Source organism: Trachurus japonicus, chromosome 17, assembly GCF_045865225.1.
Source record: "Trachurus japonicus isolate A0001 chromosome 17, Traja_1.0".
Taxonomy (NCBI): domain Eukaryota; kingdom Metazoa; phylum Chordata; class Actinopteri; order Carangiformes; family Carangidae; genus Trachurus; species Trachurus japonicus.
In genome coordinates, this window is record NC_140923.1 from 26,160,077 (window position 1) to 26,187,643 (window position 27,567).

The 27,567-nt window shown below is 42.9% G+C and overlaps 3 protein-coding genes across 3 annotated transcripts in view; 2 read left to right on the forward strand and 1 right to left on the reverse strand.

Moving 5' to 3' along the window:
• Positions 1-250: 250 nt before the first annotated feature.
• Positions 251-7,036, forward strand: LOC146970750 (procollagen galactosyltransferase 2-like). The gene is made up of 12 exons (XM_085803862.1): positions 251-566; positions 704-814; positions 927-1,044; positions 1,147-1,281; positions 1,363-1,567; positions 2,907-3,026; positions 3,362-3,435; positions 3,529-3,635; positions 4,499-4,631; positions 4,735-4,862; positions 4,977-5,183; positions 6,281-7,036. The coding sequence occupies exons 1-12, from the start codon at positions 334-336 to the stop codon at positions 6,558-6,560; spliced, it is 1,851 nt and encodes a 616-aa protein (XP_085659988.1). The 5' UTR covers positions 251-333; the 3' UTR covers positions 6,561-7,036.
• Positions 7,037-7,927: 891 nt separating this feature from the next.
• Positions 7,928-14,629, reverse strand: LOC146970751 (Krueppel-like factor 9). The gene is made up of 2 exons (XM_085804392.1): positions 13,828-14,629; positions 7,928-11,987 (listed from the first exon to the last, which is right to left on the reverse strand). The coding sequence occupies exons 1-2, from the start codon at positions 14,333-14,335 to the stop codon at positions 11,743-11,745; spliced, it is 753 nt and encodes a 250-aa protein (XP_085660518.1). The 5' UTR covers positions 14,336-14,629; the 3' UTR covers positions 7,928-11,742.
• Positions 14,630-15,802: 1,173 nt separating this feature from the next.
• Positions 15,803-27,567, forward strand: part of apoltp (apolipoprotein lipid transfer particle homolog) — a 42,569-nt gene continuing 30,804 nt past the window's right edge. The window contains exons 1-25 of the mRNA XM_085804398.1: positions 15,803-16,139; positions 16,329-16,379; positions 16,567-16,730; positions 16,810-16,880; positions 17,087-17,252; positions 17,538-17,675; positions 17,986-18,163; positions 18,270-18,412; positions 18,877-18,980; positions 20,668-20,833; positions 20,993-21,178; positions 21,283-21,435; positions 21,655-21,799; positions 22,195-22,353; positions 22,534-22,652; positions 22,743-22,937; positions 23,588-23,746; positions 23,852-24,036; positions 24,118-24,300; positions 24,914-25,005; positions 25,313-25,482; positions 25,662-25,815; positions 25,903-25,979; positions 26,068-26,248; positions 26,953-27,108. Of these exons, the coding sequence (XP_085660524.1) occupies positions 16,076-16,139; positions 16,329-16,379; positions 16,567-16,730; positions 16,810-16,880; positions 17,087-17,252; positions 17,538-17,675; positions 17,986-18,163; positions 18,270-18,412; positions 18,877-18,980; positions 20,668-20,833; positions 20,993-21,178; positions 21,283-21,435; positions 21,655-21,799; positions 22,195-22,353; positions 22,534-22,652; positions 22,743-22,937; positions 23,588-23,746; positions 23,852-24,036; positions 24,118-24,300; positions 24,914-25,005; positions 25,313-25,482; positions 25,662-25,815; positions 25,903-25,979; positions 26,068-26,248; positions 26,953-27,108 (3,559 nt within the window). The 5' untranslated portion in view covers positions 15,803-16,075. The remainder of the gene's footprint in view (positions 16,140-16,328; positions 16,380-16,566; positions 16,731-16,809; positions 16,881-17,086; positions 17,253-17,537; positions 17,676-17,985; positions 18,164-18,269; positions 18,413-18,876; positions 18,981-20,667; positions 20,834-20,992; positions 21,179-21,282; positions 21,436-21,654; positions 21,800-22,194; positions 22,354-22,533; positions 22,653-22,742; positions 22,938-23,587; positions 23,747-23,851; positions 24,037-24,117; positions 24,301-24,913; positions 25,006-25,312; positions 25,483-25,661; positions 25,816-25,902; positions 25,980-26,067; positions 26,249-26,952; positions 27,109-27,567) is intronic.

Sequence of the window (27,567 nt, forward strand, 5' to 3'; positions counted from 1 at the left end):
AATCCTCTAAAAACAAGAAGATCATGTGGAATGGGCGAAAGCTTGATAAGCTTGATGATACTTAATGGACTTTTTTAGGTCAGACTGGTAAGTCAACATCAGAATGTCATCTGTGTGTGTGTGTGTGTGTGTGTGTGCGTGTGTGTGTGTGTGTGTGTGTGTGTGTGTGTGTGTGTGTGGGCCAAGGCACTGAAACTAACCCCAAGTCCCCCCCCCCTCTCTCTCTCAGTGTGTGTGTGTGTGTGTAAGTTTTGTCATGTGTGTGTGAGCCCGTCTCTTCCTCAGCTGCACCGGTCTGAGGCTGCAGAGACATAAAGGTGCCCTGCTGGAAATATGCCTTTTGACTTAGTGGGATTCAGGTTGTTTATTGTGATTGCAGCAGGACAGCTGTTCCTGCACAGCAGCACAGAGGAGCTGCCAGACGACCACCTCTCCAAACCAGAGTCCTCGCTGCTCAAACCCACTGTGCTCATCGCCATCCTTGCACGTAACGCCCAGCACAGCCTCCCTCACTTCCTGGGATGCATTGACAGACTGGACTATCCTAAGGACCGAATTGCCATCTGGTAAAGTTCATTTTTTATTAATTACACTGATCAGTTCATATAGAATTGATAGTAGGCTATAGTATCTTTCTGGAAAGAGTACAACATTTGCCAGCATTGTTTAGCAAAGAAAGAAGAACCCCTCTCTGTGATCTCAGGGCAGCGTCTGACCACAATGTGGACAACAGCACAGCCATGCTGCAGGAGTGGCTGAGGGGAGTGCAGCACCTGTACCACTCGGTGGAGTGGAGGCCCGTGGAGCAGCCAAGGTGAACCCCAGCTGAACCAGCACCTGACCATCCTGATACTGTTCCTCATCACTTTAATGAAGCGGAAGCAAAGCTGACCTCCTCCTTGTATCCCTTCCTCTCTTTCTCTCAGCTCTTATGCAGATGAGCAGGGTCCAAAGCACTGGTCTGACTCTCGCTTCACCCATGTGTTGAAGTTGAGGCAGGCGGCGCTCAGAGCTGCCAGACGACTTTGGACCGACTACATATTGGTGAGACAGTAAAAGACATTAAAACTGATTTAATCTGTCCACTGTCACAGTGTGTGACGTGTCGTCATCTATACCTGTTAATGCTGTTTCTCTGACCCTCAGTTTGTGGACAGCGACAACTTGCTGACAAACCGCCAGGTGCTGTCTGATATGATAGCAGAGAATCTGACTGTAGTGGCGCCCATGTTGGAATCAAAAAGTCTTTATTCCAACTTCTGGTGTGGCATCACTCCCCAGGTATTAACAGACAATAAAGACACGATAAGTCCTAAAACTGTGTTAATGATTGATTTACATCTTATGATAAAACCCACACAGGGCTACTACAGACGGACCCCAGAGTACATCCCCATCCGTAAGTGGAAGAGGCAGGGTTGCTTTGCAGTCCCCATGGTGCACTCCACCTACCTGCTGGACCTGAGGCGGAGAGCCAGCCGGGCGTTGGCCTTCTACCCTCCTCACCCCCTGTACACCTACCACTTGGACGACATCATGGCTTTTGCTTTCTCTGCAAGACAGGCAGGTCAGACCTTTGTCGAAACATCTCTTTAATTTAAGATTCAACTCACAAGATTGTTTTCCTGCATGGTCGATGGTGAAGTTTGGTTGTCATCAGTGTCAAACAGTGTTAGGGATCATCTAAATGTAAATGACTCATATTGAAAATCACTTTTGAGTTAAACCAGTCGGACATAAAGTGTTCAGAGAGTTAACCACACTCCCTCCACCTGATGTCTGTCTTTGGTGGTTCACTGACAGAAACCAGACTTAAAATATGATAAAATAATACAGAGAATACACCCAATCAGCGTTTATTTCAATACGCCTACATTATGGAAAATAAACAGGATCATGGTTTAAAGGTATAGTTCAACATTTTGGCAAATTGACCCATTGCCATAATCCCTATAGTCTTAGTAGTTGGTTACCTTTAATTGTCGGTGCAAGCTATTTTTAGAACGGCGGAGCAGAGCCATGAGCTGCTCAGAGCTACGCTACGGACGCTAATGGGATTTCTTGGTTTCCCTCATCAAACTCATCAAATACACAATCCAACAACTCCAAAACGCTCTGGTGGACAAGTTGTGACCTGCACATTCACCACGCTATGAAATAATAACAGAACGTTACAAGACAGAGTTGTTTTCGAGGCAAATGCAGAGACTGCTTGCATGAATTTACCTTGAAAACAACTCCGTCTCATAACATTCTGTTATTATCTCATAGCGTGGTGAATGTGCAGGTCACAACTTGTCCACAAAAGCATTTTGGAGTTATTGGATTGTGTATTTGATGACTTTGATGAGGGAACAAGAAATTCCAATAGCCTCCGTAGCTCTGAGCAGCTTGCGGCTCGCCGGCTCCGCCGTTCTAAAAATAGCTTGCACTGACAATTAAAGGTAACGAACCTACTCCTAAAACTACAGGGATTATGGTAATGGGCCAATTTGCCAAAATGTTGAACTATCCCTTTAAAACATAATCCTTATCGATGTAGTTGTAGTTACAAAAATATTGTGTCTATACTGTTAATTCTATGCATTGTTAAAACCTTCACTGTGACAGTTAACATCTTTATTAAGTAAAGCCTTAATGTTAGATCACTGAAGTCATTGTGCTGTGCCATGATAAAATGTAGTCACATTTTTTTATAAAGACAGAGCTATACTGTATACATCATTATGATTGATGTGCACTGAAATATTTGCTCTTATCTCCTTAATCGTAGAATGATAATTTCCCATTACCTCATGTGGATCAAACATTTTCAACCAATGATATTTTAACAGTTAGTGTTGAAAAGTCAAATGTTGGGAAGTTTTTTGCTCTAATACCTGATTTGTTTTGTTTTTCCTCCGCAGGGGTCCAGATGTTCATGTGCAACAGGGACCATTATGGATATTTACCAGTGCCCCTGAAGCAGGACCAGACCCTGGAGGAGGAGGACGAGAGTTTTAGCCACACACTGACAGAAGCTCTCAGTAAGACACTGACTCTGTTTTATGGGTATACTGCTGTTGACTCTGAGCTTTGAGAGGAGCCTTCAGTTCCTCCATCTCCAGTCTCTGCTCTCTGGTTCCTCAGTGTGTCTCTGAGCATATTTGGTCTTTTTTGCTCTCACAGTCCTGACACATGTCTCAGTCCTCTGTTAAAGCCCCGCTCTCATTTCATCTCCTCTCCATCTTCTCTGACTATTTCACAAGAGTTTGATATTGAACAAAGTTAAATACTTTGTCTGAAAAAAAAGAAAGAAGTAAACTGACGATTTATCAATGTGAAATGTGAATGAAATGTGTGTGTGGACTTTTCCTTCCAGTTGACTACATCATGGAGCCTTCCCAGTATGTGCACCCTGTTACTAAAGAACAAGGAAAGATGGGATTTGATGAGGTGCAGATGCATTTTCAGTAGCAGTGAACAAATGTTTTCCAGATGTGGAGTGCTGTCTGAGAGAACAGTCGCTTTATTCTGCTCCACCTCCAGATCTTCCTGATCAATCTGAAGCGCCGCTCAGACCGACGGGAGAGGATGTTCAGCTCTCTGGCCGCCCTCGGCATCAACGCCACATTGACAGAGGCCGTGGATGGCAAGTATGACATACAGCAGCAGTCCAAACAGCAGAACAGTTACCAATGTGCAGTATTATTACATTATTGCTGATATATAGCCTAAATGTGTTGTTCGTATTGCAGCTGTGCAACAGATTGCGCTCATTTTACCATCTAGTTTCATGTATCAACTTGCATTGTGTTTGGTTTTCTATGTAGAATTAACTAATGTCCAGTACTGTAACTAAATGCAGCTTTGTGCTAATTTACCTGAGCATATTCCATCTTTTATGTTTCAGACAAAAATGTTTACTGCGCCATATTTGTTTTATAGCAGGATTTCCTGGTTGATTTTCAGAAAACTCCTAAATGTGAAAGTCGGTTTGTACAAACAAATGAGCCACTGTTTATAGCTACAGTATCAAACCAAATAACAGTATGCTGTACATTATTGCACCTGTAATACATTTGAATACTGCAGTGTTTACAGGTGTAAGGTTTTTTTTGTTGTTTTTTTACATGAGGAGATATGTCGATATGTTTGTAACATTTTGCTATTATACTTTCATATGATTTTGAATGCACAGGACTATTATTTATTACAGATTAAACTGACATACCAAAGTAGACTGTGTGTGACAAACATTTGTAATTAAGTAGTTATTTAGTTTGTGTCAGAGCCATTGTACTGTTTCTATGTAATCAATGTGAATTTGGATGTTAATTGTCTGTTTTGGGAAAAAAGAAAACTCTTTGAATTCAAGTATCTCTAATGATAGGGTGTCTCTACCTTTAGGATGCAGGGGCTGATTATGAAAATGAGAAACAAGGCTCCAGATGTCAGGAAACATTTGCCTTGTTTTACTCTGACAATGAGGTAATTACATTTGCTCTATTGTCCACAGAGCACTGAACTCCTCTCAGCTACAGGCCATGGGTATAGACATGCTGCCCGGATACAAAGACCCATACTCAGAGCGCGTGCTGACTCGAGGGGAGATCGGCTGCTTCCTCAGTCACTACAACATCTGGAAGCAGGTACAGTTCAGCACAATGTACAATGCACTGGAGCTGCTGGAGCTTATTGGACTCAGGGACTGTCTGTTCGTGGTAATCATGGCAGTTGTGTGTTGCCCCCTAGGTGGTGAGGGAGGAACTGCAGCAGGTGCTGGTGCTGGAGGACGATGTGAGGTTTGAGTCCATGTTTCGCAGCAGGCTGGTGGCCATTATGGGCAATGTGAAGAAGGTGGGACTGGACTGGGACCTGATGTGAGTGAATCATTGATCATGGCATATTAACATTATCAAAACACCCCCCAACTCACTCACTCACTCACTCACTCACTCACTCACTCACTCACTCACTTACCTGTGTCCCTGAAGTTATGTGGGTCGAAAGCGGCTGCAGGTGAAGGAGCCGGAGCACTGGGTGAAGGGAGTCAGCAACCTGGTGCACCCAGGTTACTCCTACTGGACCCTGGGTTACGTCATGTCCCTGCAGGGGGCCACCAAGCTCCTGCAGGCAAAGCCCCTGCACAAGATGCTGCCTGTTGATGAGTTCTTACCCGTCATGTTCAACCAGCACCCCAAGTGAGTCCCATCTGCTATTTAAATATTCAAATATCAACCAAAAAAAAAGCTTCTTTAGGTTCACTCAATTAAAGCAGAAGTAAGCGGAATGTTTGTGTTAATATAAGTCTTAAATAGTTATATCTTCCGACAGCAATCACTTACATAGAGTGTTTGGTCCGAAACACGGGTCTGTCAGTCACTCTGCTCTGCTGTAAGCCGAGGAGAAAACTTCTTGTATACTTCCTCGTATCCTACAAGTTTTATCCAATGAGGAGAGAGAACGGCATGAAGGGCTGTGTGTGCAGCCAAGGGATGCGTGTGAATGTGGTGACGTAGGGACGAGGACCAATAGATCCATGACGAGGGCGGGGGCTGCTAACTCCATCGGCTGACAAAAAGTTAGCCAAAACGACCGGATCGCTTACTTCTGCTTTAACTGTTCGCTTGGAGGTGTGATAATTATACAGGTGTTCCTACTTATCCGTCAAGTGACCAACCACCACCAGGGCCGTTGTGTAGGGAAGAAAGGTAATGATAATTCTAGGGTCCCAGTAGGGCCCACAAAAAACCCCAGTAGTCTAATCTTTGTATGACTAATTTATTCTGCATAAGACCCTGACTAATACTCATAGTAATGCTGCATTAGCATCAAAACAAAGTAGGCTAAATAAAAAATGATAATACATATGTAGTCTAAGAAAAACAAGTGGAAAAGTCAGGGGCCCACTTTAGTATTCTTTAAGGGGGCCCAGAATTCCTAGCAACGGCCCTGACCACCACACTACATTATTACCATCTTCAAGCATTACAGAAGAAATATAATATAGAGGCAAGTGACCAACCATACAGAGCTACAAACATACCACATTTTATGGCAGTTGCCAACTACACACAATTTCTTTGGCTCCTCCATAGGGTCATACACTCCTGTGAACACCTGTGAGCACCTGAGTCATATTCTGGCTGTGCAGGGGAATTCTTTATTAATGTTATTCAAATATTAACCTTTGAATAACAGTTTCTGAGAGGTTTTAGTATTCGGTCTAAAATGAAGTGAAACTGCCTTGTTCGTCTTTTTTTCTTCTTCTAACACTCACACTTCCTTGTTCCCTCAGAGACGAGTACATGCAGCACTTTGAGCAGAGGGACCTGAGAGCCTTTTCAGCGGAGCCTCTGTTGCTCTTCCCCACTCACTACACAGGTGAGCCAGGCTACTTCAGCGACACGGAGACGTCCACCATCTGGGACGACGAGGCAGTGGAGACGGACTGGGACAGGGAGGCGGCCAAACACAGGCAGGAGCGGGAAACTGAGGAATTTGGACGCGTGGCTCCTAATTCTGCTCGTGGTGACGTCCCTCCTGTCTCTACTAGTGGGCCGAGAGATGAACTCTGAGGAGGATGTATGGCACAGCGGTTGCACAATGTAGGCTGTTTAAACATCCTGGGGGCAACCTCTGTGCATTGTGTATAGTTTATTTAAAGATGTGACACTTATGGTGACTCTGGTCCCAGGTTTTCTCACTGTTGCATAACATTTCTATCACAAGAATATTCTTTAAGATCCAAATTAAGGCCTATATCATCAGTATATTGGACTTTACTGACACATATTTACTAATTAACTCAATCAAGCCATGGCTTTCAGGGTCTAAGTTGGGATCTGACCGTGCATTCACCAAGACCAACGGTGAAGTGTCTGTTCAGATGTTCTTCTCATACAGTTGTTCAAAATTTAAGAAAGAAAAGCCCAGACATTCATCTGTTTTTTAACTGCATATGTGCATAACATCTAGTTCAGTAGTCTGTTGCTACATCCATGACAACAACAAAAAAATATATAAAAATCTCGTTATATGTTTTAATGACATGTCATTTGGATTTCTATGGACTGTAACTCTATCTGCTGTAGTACCCCAACAAAAAACTTTTTGTTTGAACAAGATTTTTTTCCAATTATTGGTGAAATAATCTGGTTTATTTTGATTTTTTTTAGAACATGAACACTCTCATGTAAAAATCTAATCAGAAACACATCTTACATAAAAAGGATCTTGTTATCAAGCACCAACATGGGTCAACATGTTTAACTTCAGCAGTGGCAACATCATGTGTCCACATTATTTTCCCCAATAACTCAATTCTGTTATTTAATAAGGTCCGACACCACAAAAATAAAAAAGATGAACACAGCCATCAACTTAGGAATTTTTATTTTTAAAAAAAGCACTGGTATTTTCATGTCAAGCAAACAATGGAACTATTTAATATTAGTACTGTTCCATATCACAAAGTGAGTTATGAAAAGAATAATTAAACCACACAAATGATACGCTTTTTTTGGTAATAAATTAATCAGCATAACAAAAGAAATAAAACATGCTTGTACTTCGGTGTTGCACAGGATATATTGAAATTCCAATGCTCAAAATTTAAGACACCTGAGAATATAAATATCAAAACAGCTTGTTGCAGCAATTATTTAGTTCCACAGTTCCTCCTATTCACCTTAACTAAAGCTTTGATAAGAGGATTTAAAAAATTACATTAATGTAAAAATTAGGCATCAATTTAAAAAACATCCGTTTCTGTACAATGTGCATATCTGAATTAGTGTGGTGACAAGAGAAATTATCGCTTTTTTCGTTTTTTTTTTTTCTTCTCAGCAAGGCAGCGCAGCAAAAATTAAATCCAAAGTGGATAATGCTCATCTGTCATCAAGCCACATTCAGTGATATGAACAAATAGATTTGGACTGAGCTCTTTCAATCGATATCTGCAGTGAAGTGACAGTCTACAGGTATATTTTTTACATTTTAATAACGCTTTTCATCCTCTGCCCCGGCCAGCAGTGAGTCTTTCCCTTGGTGACCAAAACAGCTGCTGAGCTTTAACGACAGGGACTGTTGGTTCAGGATTTATCCAGTAGATTCGTTTACCACTGTCTATTAACAACAGAAGTTCACTGAGGCAGGGGAAAAGGAAATTCTGTTGCTACACAGGTAGTAGTGATGTTGCATATACAGTCAATAGAAGGACAAGGCTACATAACAGACCATCTAGCTGATTTAAAAACTGAAACCCAAGGCTCAATGGCTTTATAGGAATTTCTGAAAGACAGGTTGGATGGATGCTGTACAGATACCACCAAGGAAAGAAAAAAATCTGTGAGGTATGTTCTTCTTGTGATAGTATAGCTTTGAGGTCCCGGGCAGAGTCCGAGTGAAAAGACACTTCCATCTGTGAGAGGAGATGGAAGGATATATTTCCATTTGACAACGTAGAAAACAGGTATTTGTGTGTGTTTTGTTGAACAGTCCATGTGTCCGAGGTCACTGCCAGCAGTGACCGAAAACTGTCGAGAGATCGAACCTCTGAGGAAATGTGTACAAAATTCCAAAAGCGTTGCGTTCACTACGATGAGTACAGCTCCAGTTAAAATGAACAGATCAACAGTGAAATGGTATAAGAAGATGGTTTGATGTAATGAAGGAGGAAGACATGTGTGAAGATGTTCTCTGATCTTAGTGTGGAGGAAACAAAGTCAACAGATCCGGGAGCTACAAATGACGCGTGTCCCATCGAGAAAAATTAAAAAACAAATTCATTTCCGAAAAATTCTAATTCAACAAATTCCACGACGAGGAGATGGCCTGGATGACTACGCAAACCCTAAAAACTAAAAAACAAAAGTAAAAACAAACTACCCAGTTCTTTTATCACGCTTTCTAAAGCACTTGGACAAAAAGGCAGTTTTACAAACCATTGGTTATTAACACATTAGCAAAGTTCCACAGTGCTTGCTTGAAGAAGCATAGTAACAGTGCAAGCCATTACACTATTCAGCCAAATACACCTGTAAGAAAAAAGTGCCATATTGCATAATGAGTTATCTGTAATGGGCCCACTGGCGGGCAAATATACCTATACAATGATCCAACTGTAAACATGGTGCAAAGTAGTTATGACATAGTTTAAGGCTTTCAGAGTTTCCTGAAGATTTGTTGTTCACTGAGATAAAGGAATATGTACATGAGTAGGACAAACAGTGTGGAAACATTAAAAAAGGAAAATTATTAAAAAAAAAAAAAAGATTCAAACTCCCTAGAATCAGTCCTGGGACACTGCATGTACTCCGATAGATTTTTAAATATCTAATTTACATGAGGTTTGCTTGATTCTTTTAAACCTGAAAATTATTTTTGTGATATTTCCTAAAATCAGGAGGACCGTTGAATCATTTTGACGGGGAACATTTAGGTTCCAGCTTGCTCAAATGACCTTAACGGATCCTCTTTTGTTTTGTTTTTTTGTTTTCTTCAGCATAGCACCCAACCCTTGTAAGAGCGGCCATTTTAATTTATCAAACACACATGTATAATAATGTCATAGCTGCATCCCATTGAGAAGTGTCTTGAGAAGTATGCTGGTTCACTGGCACACCTGCATAGAACAGAGCCGTCGTCATCGTTAAGGTAATTACTCACACCTGTGCTTCGCTGCTTTGACAAGTTAAAATGTCCGCCACAACAGAGGTCCACTGGTGCTAGCTGTCTTAAATGGGGACAGACGGACTAACCATCTTTTTATACCAATTTTGATTCCTACACAAGGAGTTATGTTGGGAATCTTTTTTTTTTTTCCGTCACTAGGTAAGACCCTGGTTTATCAGCTCTGAAACTCAAACCATGTCAAAAAACATCTGGCACGCCTGATCCTGAATAATATCTTCAGCTGCCTGGCTCCACACCCTGGGTGAGTGAGTGGGGTAAATGCTTTTACTTTGAAGACAGCAGGCTGAATATCGAGATCCTCTCATGTCATCTCTTTCCCTCTGAATATTTTTTTGATATTATCACATACACACTATTCCCAGTTCTGTCGCTAACAAAAATGTAAATAATAATAAAAAAAAGAAAAACATACACACACCGACACTCACAGGCAATGCCATCCTATCAAGCGTATACTGTTACCCCTAATATAAGGACTACAATTCATCACATGTATTAATTCTGCTGCTAGTAGCTTTACCATGTTTCTACATTAAAAGCTTAAAGCTTATATACATTTGCATCAGTATTAGACATAATACTACTGTGTATTATGTGTCAGCATTTCATGAATGATTTACTGATCAAGACTCAAGGATGGCGTGCAAACAGCTCTTCTACAGTGAAGTTTGATCCACTTTCTGGCAAAAATTAATATTGATCTATTGTTAAATTCAATATAAAAAAAAAATAGACAAATATCACTTCAATGATGATTACTATAGCAATTGGAAAAAAAAATCAAGGAATGTGTTACCACTAAAACTTTGAATATGGACTTGGCAAAGCTAAAAACAAAAAGCTAAAAAAGCTTCTAGTCACTGCCTCGCTACCTAACATCACAATATTGTGCTACTCATGGTAAATAAATGGTGCTGAAGAGCACAACAATATCATCAAAGTAACCACAAAAAAATAAAATAAAAAAACAGGAGTTTTGGCTGATGATGAATGTGCAGATTTGTACAGAAAAGGTGAAGAATCCCTGCAATTTGTGAGAGTGTTTGAGAAGAGGTTATGTTTAGGGTTGGGTTCATTTCATCGACTGAAATCTGCTTCATGATTCCCATTCTTATCGAATCCTGATTCAAAGAGAAAACCAAAATATGTTGAAATCAAAAAACACAATTATTCTCACAAGGTTTCACAAGGACTAAAAGAAACATCTCATGATTTTTATTTTACGTTAAAAAACAAAAATATATTCTGTTAGCCGTGCTAAATTTGAATGGTTTTACATTTTACTATTTTCTGAGGCATTAAAGACTAATAATGTCGTATTATATTGTAATGAGCTTGACAGCTGTATGGCAATTATGGCTTTTTAGAACTTTTCCGTCAGTCTGGTGAAGTACCTTGATTTGTCTGGCATTTAATTCAGACGCCAAACCAAAACCTGACATTCCCATCTGGTCATTTGAGCGATTAAAAGTGTCACCCTTCACTCTGTATTAATGGTTATTAAAATGCACTGCATTCTTTTACCATGTGTCATCCTACTTGATGGACCTTCATCCCTTGCACGTATTTTCATACAGTGGTGACATTTCATGTATTATTACTGTCTTTAGTGAAGCGAAGCTTAGCTCCAGTCTGCCACATTGTAAACATCATACACGTGCATTGACACACGTGTAATCTGTGATGCCCTTGGAAGTGCAGTAAGTCCAGACTTTTTTGTTTTTGAGGAAACGATAAGTGGAATCGAAAAGCACATTCCTTGACAAATCCAGCGTTCTTACAGATTTGAAACATTCTCGATACCCAACCCTAGTAATGTTGAGCAGGTGGATAGTGGTCACATGACTCATCTGTGTGGATGGGGAGATGAGGCTACTTCCCCCTCACATCCAGCTGTGTGTGTTCGCTTGTGTATGCGTGTGTATGTGCACATATTCGAGTACAACACAACAATGATCAATCCTTATCAGTGGATCTGATTGTAGCTGGTTAACTTGAAACCACCGCCATCTCCCGTGCTCCTGCCGACCCCCAGTGCACAGGAAAACCCCATCCCGAGCCGTCCTAGTGGAGCATAGCAGGGCTGGAAGCAGCGGATGTGCCCTTGTTGCGTCCTAACATGGAAGGCTGGAAGTCGGGATGGCGACGGGCGTGCTTGATCAGGTGGTCGCTGCGCATGAAGCGCTTGTCGCACAGTGGGCACATGAAGCGTTTTTCTCCCGTGTGGGTGCGGGTGTGGCGTGCGAGCTCATCGGAGCGGGCAAACTTCTTCTCACAGTCAGGCCAGGTGCATGGGAAGGGTCGCTCGCCTGAAGCATGGGCACAGAAGCAGAGCAAAAATCACCATTGTGAATATGCAAATATGTTTATTTCTTCTGCTATTTGTAGTTTCCTCCTTTTTTTTTTCTTTTTTTATCTTATTTATTTAGAAAAAATCATCTACCTCTTTATCTTCTAACTCTTACAATGTTTAATTTTTCAATTTCTTCATCAGGAGTTTGTTTGTAACCAAAGAATTTCCATCCAGGCATCAATAAAGTTATTCTGATTAGGCAATAGGCACCATGTCATTGACCACTTGGAATATAAATGTGAGTCACAGTACACATCATTTGAGTTATAAGATAAGTATAAACCTATGATGAGATCTTCAGACAGCTTGTTTTATCTGTCTGACAGTGCTGAATTAAAAATATTCACATTACACAAAGAAAAACGGAAAAAAGTGCAAATGAAGTCTATGTAGCAGGTGGGAAGCTGAGTCCATGCATCCAATAACAGCAAAACAAGTTATTTAACTGTTCCTGCATTGATGCAATTAATTTTTTTTATTGTTAGCATATTGTAGCCTGTTTTGTTTTATATTGAGAGCAGAGTGGATTTTGTTTGGTCATCCTTTTCATCATTATAAAAAGCAGTGGATGGAAATCTGTGACTGTATCCCAAGAGGAACTAGTTTTGAATCACCACATTAAACACCAGGACTGACCTTTTGTGGAATATTTATGGGGGGAAAAAAGTTTAATCTCTGTATGGTTAAATACGTAAAAAAAAAAAAAAAAAATTCTCCAGATTAGTCCACCTAAGCTACTAGTAGCCTTAATCTCTTGCAGGCAACACGAGTCAAGCCGCAATAAGCGAGTAGGATGCTCGGTGCCATTTTCAAGATCACAAAGCCAGGCCACGTTGTTGTTGCAGAAACTGTGAGGGCGTTCCCACCAACCACAGCTCCTCTGAGCCGCTTCCTGCCCCTAATCCGTTTGCGCCTGCTCAGTGACCCCGAACACACCGACTCCCCTCGTTTAGCGGAAAAAAAAGAAAAGAAACCCCCATCGCCTCAAACTTAGGGAGCCTCGTTATCACTCTGACGGGTTGGTCTGTCTCCCACTTAGAGCCAGCTTTAAGCACCGTGGCGTACACGGTTGAGATATGGGTGCATGAAACGGATTGTGAAGCGAGTCGGAACAAAATAGTCAGCCATGTTGCCTCAGCAAAAACACCGAAAAACTAATGAAAAGGTGTAGAGTATCAGACGCGGGGCTGGCGCATCCATTATCGGACGCGCCTCCCTCCGCGGCTCTTCCCTCGCACTTTAGTACAGTATCACATTATAAAGACGAGTGGGAGGTCGTGGTCGTAGCCCACGCCAAGAGGATGTGCTGTCCACAGAAAGACCGAGGAGCCAGACACCGAGCACTTGCTGCTGCTGCAGGAGAGGCAGTGTCCGACAATGAACTCCCTAACCCTCGACGTTAAGGTTTCGTCTTACGTTCATTTCATATGCAAATCCAGTGGAGAGGAAGACCTTCGTCACCGGTTTTAACGTCCTGCCCAGTTCTTTTGTTAGTTTACTTCTTTGTCAGAGTCTCTGGAGGGGAGTTTTTCTGACCTTCCCTCTTTGTTTGGCCACGTTATTGAAACAAAGTCGGGCATAAATAAGGGGGGGGGGGGGGGGCTGCCATCACCATGCTGATATAAACTAATCGCATTAAGCACAAAAGAGCCCGATCTGATATAGTAATGGTCATAACAATATGGTGTCACCAGTGGAGCTGGAGTTGGGGACAAAGTTTACATCCAGGGGTTAAAACACACATGTTGTGAGCTGCTGCTGCTGCTCAAGTATCGAAACTGTTGTTGTCTCCGTACCTGTGTGTGTCCGGATGTGTGCCTTCAGGTGGGACGATTTCCCGTAAACTCTGTCGCATCCGTCAAAAGTGCACTGATGTCGCTTCACCGGGGACCGCGGGGCCCCCACGCCTCCTCCTCCTCCCCCCCTCAGCTGCTGCTGTCCGGGCACCGGGGTGGCGGAGGGGGTCATGGTAGGAGTGGTGGGGTCGGACAACGTGGTGTAGCCGCTCTCGCCACCACATGACGAGTTGCTGCTCTCCGAGTAGGCCGACATGGGGCGGAACTTACCATGCAGGTCGGTGAGGATGCCGGCCACCGCCATCATGTTGGCCCCCTCCAGCCGCAGCGTCTCCCGCACCTCCCGGTCCTCGCTGGAGCCGTCGGGCTCCCCGGGGGGCAGGCCCACGGTGGCCACCGGCTGGCTGGCGGGGGCAACGACCGGGGTGGGTCTGTGCAGCACAGGACCGCTGGATATCGACACCAGACACTCGGCCGCGAAATAATCAGACGAAGCAGTCAACGACATCGTTATCAGCTTTGTTTTGTTGCCTTAAGATAGAAAAAAAAACGAAGAGGAAAAAAAAAAAAAAACCGCCAGGAGGGGCTCACGGTGGTCTGATCCCGACCTCGCTCTCATCAAACTCGTCGAGCGAACCGTTCCGAGCCGAGCCGTGAAACCGCCATACAGCGTGTCAGTAGTTTGGAAATGACGAAATAAATCAAGGGAAAGGCACAGAAAATTATAATAATGTGCTAAAACTGTGCCAGTATCTCCTGCCCAACGTGCGTGCGCCTCTCCGTCCGACGGTTCATTGTGTCTGAGCCTCAGAGAAGCCGGTCAAACCTACGCCCCCCCAAGGATGCGTTCAGGGTCTCCCGTGGAAAACGACACGGAGGTGTTTATGCAAATAAAAATACGTTAAGGCCATACTACTACTTTAATTATCACCACCATAACTGCAATGTAGATTGAATAAGTGGTACTTTTAATTTACATAACTAAATTAAGCCACACATTACAGCGTCCAACACAAATGTGGAGAATCTGTCGTCTAAGGGGCTATTTCAGCGTATTTCATAGAGGAGTCGTAAATCACAAGAATTCATGTCTCATGTTTTTGTATAGTAGAATATTTCTTGCCACAATCAAAGAAATGAACCAAACTTGAATGACTATGTGGCGACCTGAGTGTATGGATGACGGCGTTTCTCAAAGGGAGCTCGTAAGTACAACTGAATGCACGGACTTTGAACGCACCATCTCCAGCAGCACGCACTGACTGACGTCGGAAGCTCGGGCGTGGACCGACAGAGGCGGCGGGTGCATCGTGGAAAGTAGGTGGCAGGCAGCTTGGGTAATGATGGGGGGAAGGAGACTGGGATGAAAGGCTTGCTGGATAATTTAGCTTGAGCTCAGTCAGAGACTGCAGAACGTGGCTGAGCGGCAGAGGGCCTTCCAGTTCACCATGTGGACCAAAATAGTTGTGTAAATAACCGTGATAAGTAACTCCACCAAATCTCTACTTTTCCATTTGTTTTTATCCAGAAGACACACACACACACACACACACACACACACACACACACACACACACACACACACACACACACACACACACTAGATGTCGTTCTTCTCTGCCTGTGCTTACTTCTCCCAGCTGCAGTTGTTTGTCTTCTGAGGCATCTTAATCAGCTTTTAAGAGATTAGAACCCTTATTGGTTGTGTGGTTTATTGATTATGGTCAAATTGATTGAGATTGACTGTTGTGGAAGAAGGAGTGGGCCACAATAGCTTAACCACTTTGGTAATTATTTCAGGCTTTGTTTTGTTTTACTTTTTTGTTTTTTTGTTGTTGCTATATTCCACTGTCCACTCCTCTATATTGCACCCTGTCCTCTGTTCTAACTAGCCTCACTCTAGATATCACACTACCTGCCCATCAACTGTAAATAGTTTAACTGTGCTTCAATAAACTGACTTTTTTTCTCCAAACGAGACTCATGTCTTATGTCTGTCCAACTCAATGGGAGTATAAGAAAACCTCATTTCTTATGAGGCCCGGAGCAGTGTCAAATGATTGGTTCAGTGGATGTTTGTAGCTCCAGTCTGAAAGGTATTTCCTGATTGGTTGCTGTGAGGAGTATGGGTCACTGTGGAAGCCCACGTACAAGTGTGGTCATTCAGTGGCTGTGAACAGTGCTCGGTTTTCATCTCTTACATGTGGAGGCTCAGAGGCAGCCAGACCTGCAGTGACTTGGGGTTGCTATGGCTGTGTCCTTATTATGGCTTCATTATCTATATGTTACACTGATTTTCCTCCTGCTACACGGTGAGTCTTGTGTTTCTTGATATAAAATACGTGAATTTTTGTTGTGCAATTTATACTGGGTCAACCGGTGTCACAGTGACATGATTGCGGGTGTTGTAGGTGTGTAGAAGTTTGACCAGATTTATTTTTTAAATGTCACATTAATTTGTTTGGTCACTCTGAGATTTTTGTATCTGGCTCTCTGTGCAGTAGGTGACTGCTTTCAGGTGGAACCAAATCTCTGTGATTCAAGTTGTGCTGGTGAGAATTTCATCTAATAATGCATATTGAATCTGATGAATTCTCATTGAAATCTCATTGACGATTACATCCATAATATGTTTTGTTTCCTGTGTAACAAGTGAAATTTACACATTCAAAGAACAGGAATTTCTTCAGTTCTTTTTCTTTTGCTTTCTTTTTTCATTGTATTATTTCATCTCTACAGGGTTTCCTACTGATTTGTCCTTTCAGCGAGGGGTGAGGTATACTTACAGGTATAGCACAACAATCACCACCACCCTTCATGGCTCTAATGCTGGCAGGAATGGACTGGCTTTGGACTGTGTGGTTGATATCGATGTGGTCTCCAAGTGTCACCTAATGATGCAGGTCAGAGTTGTTTAGACTGTGTGTAAAATACTGCAAAAGTCTGTGGTGATATGGTTTAATGTACATGTTTGTCCAACAGATTAGGAATCCGCAGATAAAACGGCTTTCCCCTCAGAAGGAGCACTCGGTGCAGCGCTTAAAAAGCCTGAGGTGATACAAAGTAGATTTTAATGCCATAACATGTGTATTAAACGTAATTTACCATTTTTCTACCCAGTTATTTGCACATGTGCATGTGGTCTCATTTTGGAATGCTACAACTGTTTTTCCTATGAATGTGATACTCTTTTAGGACGCTCCACTTGTCTGTGTTGTCGGGTCTCAGGGGGGGCTCATCTGGTGTTTTTGTTTCCCAGGGAGTCACTGGAGAGAACGCGCCTCAAGTTCTCCCTCCAGGGGGGAAAGGTCACGGCCCTCTGTCTCCAGGAGGGGGAGCAGGTGTGGGCCCTCAACATTAAAAGGGCCCTACTGAGCATGCTCCAGACCTCCCGCACAGCAGCTAAACAGGAAATAGAGAAGGAGGTGAGGGTTGATGAGGGTCATGGTCTATGTAATACATGTGCAATTTAAAAGAGATTCTGCATAAGCCATGAAGAAAAACCAGTCTTACTGCATATTTCAGATAGAGATATATTTTCAGATAGATAGATAAAAGACCTACCAGAATGTTGTGGATTGGTGTTGTCCACGATGACTTCTTATAATGCCAGTTGGACAAATAACACTACTACTGTTATTATTGATAATAACATCTCTATGCCATAATCTGGTGTATTATCTGACTTTCTTTCAATGCCTTTCTATCAGACAGATGTGTATGGAACGTGCACCAGCAGATATGAGAGACGAGGACCAGTGCTGCTGAAGACCAGGGATTTAAAACAGTGCCAAGAGTCCAGGATGGAAAACTTCTGGCCTCATTCAATAGCTTTAACTGAGGATACAGTAAGCAAAATATTTCTGAATGTGTCATTGAGGTCTTAGACTTTTTCTGCATTTTAGCAATGGCTTGGTGCATACGCTCAACAATTAGAAAGATACAGGCACAGGTTAGATTGCAGGCCCTCCATAGCTGGTGCCTCTTTCCTCCTTCTGTTTTCTGAGTTCAAGAAAAGTGGAAGTTGAAAAAGGGTGATGACGTTGGTTGTCACTTGAGATTTCTGTACCACTGAGTAAGAGGAAATCCCTTTCAGGCAAGACTATTATAAAGATAACATCATCTGTTTTCATCGTTTGCTTCTTGTGTTTCTGTAAGTCACTGCAGTCAGAACTACACTGTGTCCAGCGGCATGGATCTACAGTGATGGAGGAGGTGAACTGTACTGAAGACGTTTCCATGGTAACGTGGTCCAGGCCTGCAGGGTCAGTGAGGACCCGAACGATGTCTACCCTGCTCCTGCTCCGAGCACAGCCGGGGAATCCTTCGGGAGCAGGTCAGCGGCGACTACTTTGCAGTCTGCTCTATGAAACCGTGCTGTTAGTCTGAACTGCGTGAGGTATTTGGATCCTGATCCTGTTCTCCCCTCACTTCCTCTGCAGATTCTTTAAGTCATGGCGTGCTAACTGGTTTGCAGTTTGAGGAGGAGAGAGCTGCACGTCCAGGGAAGTCGAGAGCATCGGCACTACAGCAAGCCAGTCACACTGTCAGGATGTTATGTAGCCTCACCTCAGACCCACAACTGGTAGGCCTCAGATGCAACAGGTTCTTAAGAGGCTTTTAACTATATTCATCTGTTAAGTAAAACTCATTGTGGGTGTCACTTTACCTGATTTATGCTTTAGTTGTGACTGCTCCGTCAGCAATGAATATGAATCATTTTAAGTATCCTGTACCCTGCCAGACCACTGTTAGCTTGTTTGTGTTTGTAAGTTGTGGTTTGACTTCCCCTGAGGCGTTGCTGTGTGTATGAGCCAATGATTTTAATGTCTCTCACACACAGAAGGTTAGTCAAACCCAATCTGGCAACCTTCAACATAGTCTATTTACTTGGGAGCTGTTTAAAAGAGGCCTTCAGAGCCTGAGGCTGACACACTCTGTGATATAATTGCTGTTTGGGGATCAGGTGATCAATGAGATGAAAGCATGTATGTTCACAGTTATGTTGGAGGATGTCCATATATGCATGTGCATTTCATCTGCTCCTAGGTCTCACAAGGGTTCCTTGAACTGGCTTTCCAGCTGAGACATCTCACTCTCTCTCAGCTCAAGATGCTCTGGCAAGAAGCTTCTTTCAAGTGCCGCAATGACTGGTCAGTATTTCCGTAGTGCTTTATCATGGAATATCTTCTGGATAGTCATATTCCCAACATGGCTATGCCAGTTGTACATTTCACACACTCTGTGTTAGAGATATGTAAGAAAACATCTTAGCTAACAGTAATGCTGAGAGTATACTCTTCTTTGTGTATTATAATGAGAAAGATACACAGCCCCCGGACCGAGTCAACAAGTAAACAAAGGACAGTCTGTGTGGGACAGTAGCAACTTAATGAGAGACCGCTCTGAGACCTAGATGACCCAGCATGCCACAGGATAATGTCTCCTTCTCACTCCATAGTATCATCTACTGAATATAACAACACCTTCGAGCACATCTTGACTCGCCAAACACAGGTGTAATAACCTAAAGTTGCCCATGCTGCAGTTAGCAGCGACAGTCACTATTGCAGTACTAATGCAGTGCACTCTAGTTCACTGCCTTGGTTTAAGATGACAAAAAACATTTTGAGAAAATTGAAAACAGTCTCATATCTGTATATCTTATAATAATAATAATAATAATGGATTACATTTATATAGCGCTTTTCTACCGTTACCCGATACCCAAAGCGCGTGCAGTAACCATTATTCATTCATACACATTCACACCGGTGGTGGTAAACTACATGTGTAGCCACAGCTGCCCTGGGGCAGACTGACGGAAGCGTGGCTGCCATTTCGCGCCAAACGGCCCCTCCGACCACCACCATGATCATTCATACGCATGCACACGAGGCAAGTGGGGTTAGGTGTCTTGCCCAAGGACACTACGACAGAGACTGGGAGAGAGCGGGATTCGAACCGCCAACCCTCTGATTATTGGACGACCCGCTCTACCGCCTGAGCCACTGCCGCCCCCGATGTTAGCTGCTAGTGTAGCATTAGCGTAGCAGCTAACTGGAATGTTAGGCCTCTTTGTTTTTTGCTTGACCTGTTCAAAAGTGAACTGTAAAATGCTCCATGTTGGTGTGTGGTGGACATGGAGTGTTTTGCTTTGTTCTGTTTTTTGTTGTTGTTTTTGTTTTTGCCAAGCAACCAAGTGTAAAGTGTAGACTGCAGGAAGCTGCACCCAGGAAGGCATACGTAGGCTACATGTAAAACCACAACATAGGCTACTGTATCAGTCTTACATCTCTGTTTGGATCGAACAAACAAGACACAACATGGTAACTCAAACTTTAGCTCTAGTTTTAGCTGATAGTGAACAGATTTTCCACAATTTGGTGTGACATTTTGAAAAAGCAAATGACAACAGCCACATCTTCCAAACATAGCGGTGTAACTTTTCACAATAGCAATTCAAAGACTTTGTTGCAAGTTTTAAATTCGTCTTAAGAGATAGACAAAGAGATAGACCCCAACATATCTGTTTTAGTTTGTTAGAATCAACATTGACAAACAGATTTGTTTTTACCATTAAACAGATATAGTTGAGCTGTTTCTCCTAGTTTCCAGTCCTTATGGTAAACAAGTATATACACCTGTGTTTGATTTGTGAACATTTCTGCTGTCAGAGTGGTTTACAGTGGCCATACTGTTGCATACTACAAAGAACATGTACAACTGTCTCATATGGCTTTGCTTTACATTAACCTTTTCCAACGTATTGCATGACCCATGTTATAGCCATACAATACACCAGAGACTGATGCTGATGTTGATTGACTGTTTGGACAGGCAGCCATTGTTAGATGCATTACCAGCATGCGGGTCTGAAAATTGCATCATATTACTGACTGATCTAATGAGGACCAAGGAGCTGGAGGAGGAGCAGGCTCACTCTTTCCTCACCACCATAGCCCTCATCCCTCATCCATCCTCACAGATCATCGGCTCCATCAATGTAGGAACCTCTGACTGATGTTAACGATGACCTAAATCTCTCACTAAAGCCATATCCTGTGCTCACTCATGACATAGTCATCAAATTTGTTTTATAGAAGTATCTTATAGATATCCGATGAAACAGTGTGTGTTTACTGCATTACTTCTCTTTGCGTAGGCCCTACTGGACGTCCCAGAGGTGCGGTCCAAGGCCTTGTTGGCTGGATCATCTTTAGTCTATCAGCTGTGCCGGAGGTCTCAAACCTCCTGCAGTGAACTTCCTCCCGTACAGACCTTCATGCAGACACTAGAGGAAACTCTGAGGGAAGGCTGCGAGGGAGAGGAACCCACCCGAGTGAGAGAAGTAAAGTGCTGACAATGAATCTGGCTAAATCATGGGTGTTTCATAAAAAAAACAAAAACGGACATAAATAAAGCTCAGTTTGACTTTTTTATGTCTCCTGGCAGGTTTTTTATGCACTAAAATCAGTGGGGAACACTGGCCTGTCTGCTTTGGCCTTTACACCTCTGCTAAATCGCTGTGTGCTCAGTCACTCAGCGGCACTTGAGCTCAGACTCGCTGCCATCCAAGCCTTCAGACGCTTCTCCTGCTCAGCTGATGTGAGTTCATTTTCTTCTTTTCATATTCTAGTCAGATGTGAAGTAATTGTCAAGTGCTGTCCAGATGCCCCAAACATGTAAATTAACTCTTCGTAACTATTCCAAGTAAGAGGTAACATAAATGGCATAACGTAATTGATTCATGATGAGGTTGAGGTGGAGGTGAAAGGGTGACTGAGAGTCTGACATCAGTGACTGACAGCAGTTTCCTTCCCTCAGAGGTCTGTGCTGTTGCAGCTGTACCGCTCCTCCCAGGAGGATCCCGAGGTCAGAATCGCTGCATACCAGCAGCTCATGCGCTGCCCCGACCAGAGCGTATTCCAAGTGGTGAAGGCAACGCTGAGGAACGAGACCTCCAGCCAAGGTCTGATTAAAAATGCTCATAGAGAAGATGTCCATAAAAATCCCCCAGCAGTTGCAGCTACAGACTAGCTGGACAAATAAAAGGGTATACTCAGTGTTTACCAAATCTAAAAAGAAAAAGAAACCCTGTCTTTTTAACCCATCTTTACTTGAAATGTTATATTCTTAGTAATAAGCAATGATCTATTAGTTACATGTTTGATTTAGATTTGTGGCATTATAAAAATAATTTTGAGATATTAATACATAATATTATAGGTCTCTGAAATTGACTGAATGGATATTATTGAATGGAAAATATGGATTCATAATAATTAATAATTTATTTTTAGATATTTCCTGTCTTGTCTATTTTGTCTTTGTTCTGTTTAACATTCTGTGTTTCTGTTTTTCTAGTGGGCTCATTTGTGTGGAGCCACCTGACTAATGTCCTGAGGAGCGAGGACCCCATGAAGCAGACCCTAATCGAGTCACTACCTGATGATATAATCAGCAGAGACTTCGAAGCAGAATTTTTAAAATACTCTTCCTATTCAGACAACACTGTTGCCTCAGGTAGTGATGCATTCACATCCCTACAGTAGCTTCAGATTAACAAAGTAGCGATAAGGACTGATGTCTTAATTCTCCATAAATACAAAAACTGGACACTAAAATCCATATGCACAGCAAATTAACTAAGGAAAAGGAATCATTTGTAATACCACCAATTATTCATGTTTTTTTTCCTTTCAGGCATGGGCATCACAAATTTGGAAACATCTTTGATTTTCTCTCCAAAATCGTTTCTACCAAGATCCGCCACTGCCAACCTCACAGTGTATTTCAACGGCAGAGCCACCAACCTGGTGGAGGTGAGTTCTTTCAACTGTTATTAACAGTCGAGTCTCTTCGGAAATATAAAAAAAAAAAAAGTTTAACACGTGTTGTGTTTCTCAACTCAGGTGGACTTACATGTTGAAAACGCTGAACCGTTCTTGAAGAGCATTTTTGGCCAGAGCTTCGACGGAGAGTCCACTGAACCCAATCAAAAACACGAGAGGAGAAGCAGCACAAGGAAAACTGATGACCGCAACAGAGGAGAGAAAGAAAAGTGTTTATCCAGCACCAACAGTTTTCTGAAGCAGGCCAGGGCCATGGTGAGGTCGCTGTGATAGTTGTGAGACAGTCGTCTCCTCTGGGCTGTTATCTAAGGGGGGACGTGAGGGCAGTGGGATTAGTAAGCTTGGTCATGTGGGATAAGACCAAACAAAGACCAGTTGTATGCCAGGTGGGGGGTTTGCAGTGCAACTGTAACCACTTACTTTGCAGTTTCAGGTACCATAACTAACTGCATTAAAAAAGTACTGTTACACTATAAAGACTTAGATGGATATACTTATTATTATCTATTTGGTTGACTAGTAAAAATAAGAGTACAACAAATAATTCCCATTACAGTTTTCCAGAGCACAAAGAAATGCTTCCAAATTGCTTGCAAAGCTGTCAAAGTAACAATCTTACATTTCCATCAAATGTTTGTTCTTTTTGAAAAATAACTTAAGTTTAGTTTCATGAAAATAGCTGATTAATTTTCTTTTTTTTCCGTTTAGACATTTTAACAAACAGCACACCATATTCCACCAATTAATGTTACAGCTAGTGCATTTACTACTACTTCAATATATAAAAGTATACAGTATAGAATGTAGAAGCAGCAAAATATGAGCATTTGTACATCACAGGGATGGTTTTTCAATTAAAGAAAGTAATTTTGTGATAATTATTTAGCATCATTTGTCTGTTCCAGTTGTTTGGGGGAAGGAAAGCGGAGGAGAACAGGCCCAAGTGTTGGGCCGGTGTGAAGGTGTTTGGAAATGAGCTCAGTGTGTTTACATGTGAGGATCTGCACAACCGAATCAACCAGCTGTCACTGAGCATGGCGGGGCTGGCTGTCAAATTGCTCAAGGTATAAAGCTGTCTGTTGTCGCAGTCTCTGTCTATTCTGTCTTATATTCATACACTCACATGCTGCTCCCACCCCCCAACCCCCACTCCCCTCTTTGTCCTCCAGGGTCATGAGGTTCAGCTGAACCACAGAGCTGTGCTGATGACAGAGGAGCTGCTTCTACCATCACTGTCTGGTCTGCCTGTCAAGCTGGGCATCAACATGACCTCCCTCATTTCACTGCATCTGAAGGGCAACATCAACTACAGAGACACTTCTCACTTCTCTCTGACCGGACACATCAAACCCAAGTATTTTCATAACTACATGTAACAGGGAGGTTTCACAGCATTTGGTACCAGACTGTGTGTAACTGGTGTCTTTGTGTTCAGCGCCTATGTGAGCCTGTCAGCCAGGATGGGGGTGGACGGGGCCCTTGGTCAGGCTGCGGTGGACTGGGTCTCGGAGCTGAGGAGCTCCACCAGTCTGGACGGGAGCGTTCAGCTGCAGGAGGGGCGGGATGTCAGGGTCACACTAAACACACCCGAAGATGTTATGGACATCATCTCTCTCAGGTAGGTGTGGGTATTGAAATCAACATATCAACGGTTGTAGTTAACATCTAACATCTACAAATTATTTAGATTAACTATGATTTAAATGGGATTGAGATTTTCATGCCTTTTCCAGTATAAAGCAGCTCCAGGTGCTGAATAAGGAAAGTGTCAAAGTGTGCAGGGCACAGAATAAATACACACGCAGCCTGTAATTAAAAGCTGAGCCTCAAAACAGCTGCCAGGAACTTTGTGAATTCACAACTAAACACTGCAATATTTGTATTTGATCACTAAGAAAACAGTCAGGGAAGGGACTCAGAGCGTCTCTTCTGATTGGCTGACTGACACAGTGTTACTGGAGCTCCAGAGAGAAGCATAAAAGAAAAAATGTAAAATTACTTGATGAGATGAACATAAAGTGCCAACTGTGTGAGCTTTAACTGAAGAGGAACCCTAAGAGAGGATTAAGACTGTTTATAAGTCATTCTCCCTCTCTCTGCCTCCCCATTTCCTGTCTCTCTCAACTGTTCTATCAAATAAAAGGCATGTAAAGCCAAAATATACTTTAAAAAAAAAGCAGTGTCTCGTGTTTATGGCCACATAGAGAGTGTATGATCTTTGTGTTGACCAGCTCCAGAGTGTTTCAGCTCAGTGGAGACCACAGAGAGGAGATCAAGGGACCAAAGAGTCGAATGCAGACGACCACCTGCACACCAAAGACATGTAAGTCCTCATGTACCAATGATTAACAGACATCTGTAAGAGTTTCTTCCTTCTTTAATATTTTATATCTATGATATATGAAACAACATTATTTGCTGGTAGTGTAATTTTTAATATTGCTATTGTAGGAGCTGTCATCTATCAATCGGTTATGGATTTGGAAACTTTTCTTTTTTTTTTATAATATTATCTTTTGTAAGTCTTAGTTTCTTTATATTATTTGATTATCTAGTTAGTTTGGAAGACAAATAGGTGCCACAGAGCTAGGTAGGGTCTTTACCTAACACTGATCAGTGTGTCTCTGCAGGGTCAAAGATGGTTGGCTGGCAGCTCTGCTCCAATACATCACATCCACTATCTGGTGAAGGGATCTCACTGCCCCCTTCCAGACCCGTCCACCTTTCCCTCAGGCTGCTGAAGCTGGACAGAGGACTCCACTACTACCTGCTGGAGGCTGCCTACTCACTGCTTCCTCAGGTGCAAGGAAACATGAAGAGCTACCAGTGAATGTCCATAGAGCTATTAGATGGTTCTTTCTTTACACTGGGAGGCATCTGTGTATTTCATTTGTGGGATCTCAGTTCCTCAAGGCTTAAGAAACCATAATGTTGCATCTGTGTTGCTAACAGCTGAGGTTGTCTCAACTTGTGTTTCAGAAGGGCACCTGGCTTCCCAGAGAGGCGTCCATCCACCTGCTCCTGGCCACCCCTCAGTCCTCCATCCCCAGGGACATGTCTCTGGACCTGGCCTACAGCCCCCACAGGCTGCTGCTGCGGATCACACACCCTCTGAAAACCATCCACATACAAGGTTTAGTTTGTCTCACAGGAACAACAGCAACACCACCTCCTGTTGCTCTGTTCTGAATTTCTCATTTCATGCTTTGTTTACTCTCAGGGCAACTTGAACAAGAGAAGAACATAAAGTCAGGGAAGCTGGACCTGACGATTGATGGTGATCAGTATTATATTCTGGTGAGTACTGATGTTTTCTGCACCAGACTTTCAATATATTAAAATCATTTCCCACTTATAGAAATGTTAATTGTGTTTCCCACTACAGGGCTTGGTGGACACTCACACCCTCCTGTCAGAGCAGAGGACACGCTACCACCTTGAAGCCAAGATGGCTGCTGATGGACATCCCATGATCCTCTCTGCTAATGTTACTCGCGGGCTGGGCAGGAAAACCAGTTTCTCTGCAACTGTGAAGAATGTGTTCAGAGAAACAGCATCATTGTCAGGTATCTAGTAATTATATTAAAGTTTTAAAGATGAACTATGCAAGATTTGCACCTTAATTAAACAGCTTCGGAGTAAATGTGGGTAAAATGACTTGTTACAGGGAGAATGGAGGCTCTCTGCCTTCCACCTAGGGTCTCTTGGCCGAAAACCAACCTTGTAAGATCAGCACCTGCGACCCAGTGTCCCAGATATCAAGCGTAGCGTTAGTTCTGGCAGGCCACGACGTCAAGCTCTAAATCAGCATCAACAGCGTAGCTGATCAGCTAATGGCTCAGCTGACTCCCCGTGGTCGCTGCCTGTTGGGAAATTGCATTCAGAGCGCGCTATTTAAACTGCTCTAGCCCGATGTCACCTCCCTTGCTGCTTCCTCTGCTGGCTTCTTTGCAACCCACCTCCACCCCAGCTCCTCCCGTCATCTGTTATGAATCCTATCATTGTACCTTGTTGGCTGCTCTGCTCTATCTCGGTTTTCTGCGGTTATCCATAATAAAGCTAAAAATATGCTTGGGGGGGAACTGTGGGGGGAGCTCTGTAGAGAAATTAAAGCGACCAAAACGGTGAAAAAGTGACCAACTTGCATAGTTCCCCTTTAAAATGACTTATAAACAAATACTATTAACATTTGACTTGTGATAGCGCCATACATGTGTGGTGTTCAGAATGACAGTGTGTGTATAGACATGTAAGGGGTGCATGTGTTCAGTGGCCCTGGAGCGCAGGCGGGACAGCAGCAGCAGGCAGTACTCTGTGGAGGCGGAGCTGCTGTTACCTGGCGTGGTCGGCAGCAGGATGCTGGGACTGATGGAGCAGAGGGGCTCACTGTGGAGCTCCGCGCTCAGGCTCAAGTACGGTCTGGGAGGTGAGTGAATGAAAAGCATCGCAGGGAGCAACAGAGCAGTCCACCCAAAACACAAAACAAAAGAAGGAAAAGTCCTCTCGCTCACAATGCTGCTGTATTCATCCTCACTGTTACACTGACATTTGCTAAGGGCGAGACTCTGCTCTCTCTGGCACAGTGATGCATGTGGAATAGCTATGTACTTTCTACCATGATATTCCCAACATCTGTCTAGATCAGAGACTGTTTATAGCATAGACTTCTTAACACAATCATTAGATTGGTGTGAATAACATAGATCTATTTGGAGAGCTCTTCACACGCCACAAAACAAATACATCTGATGAACTGAACAGACTGACTGCACTTTAGATGGGAGGAAAAAATGGATATTGAGCTTTAAGGTGAACACTTCCTTCAGGTGACTGTGAGGTGACATTTCTCCAGTCAAAGCATAAGAAGAGAAACTTTACTTTTCCT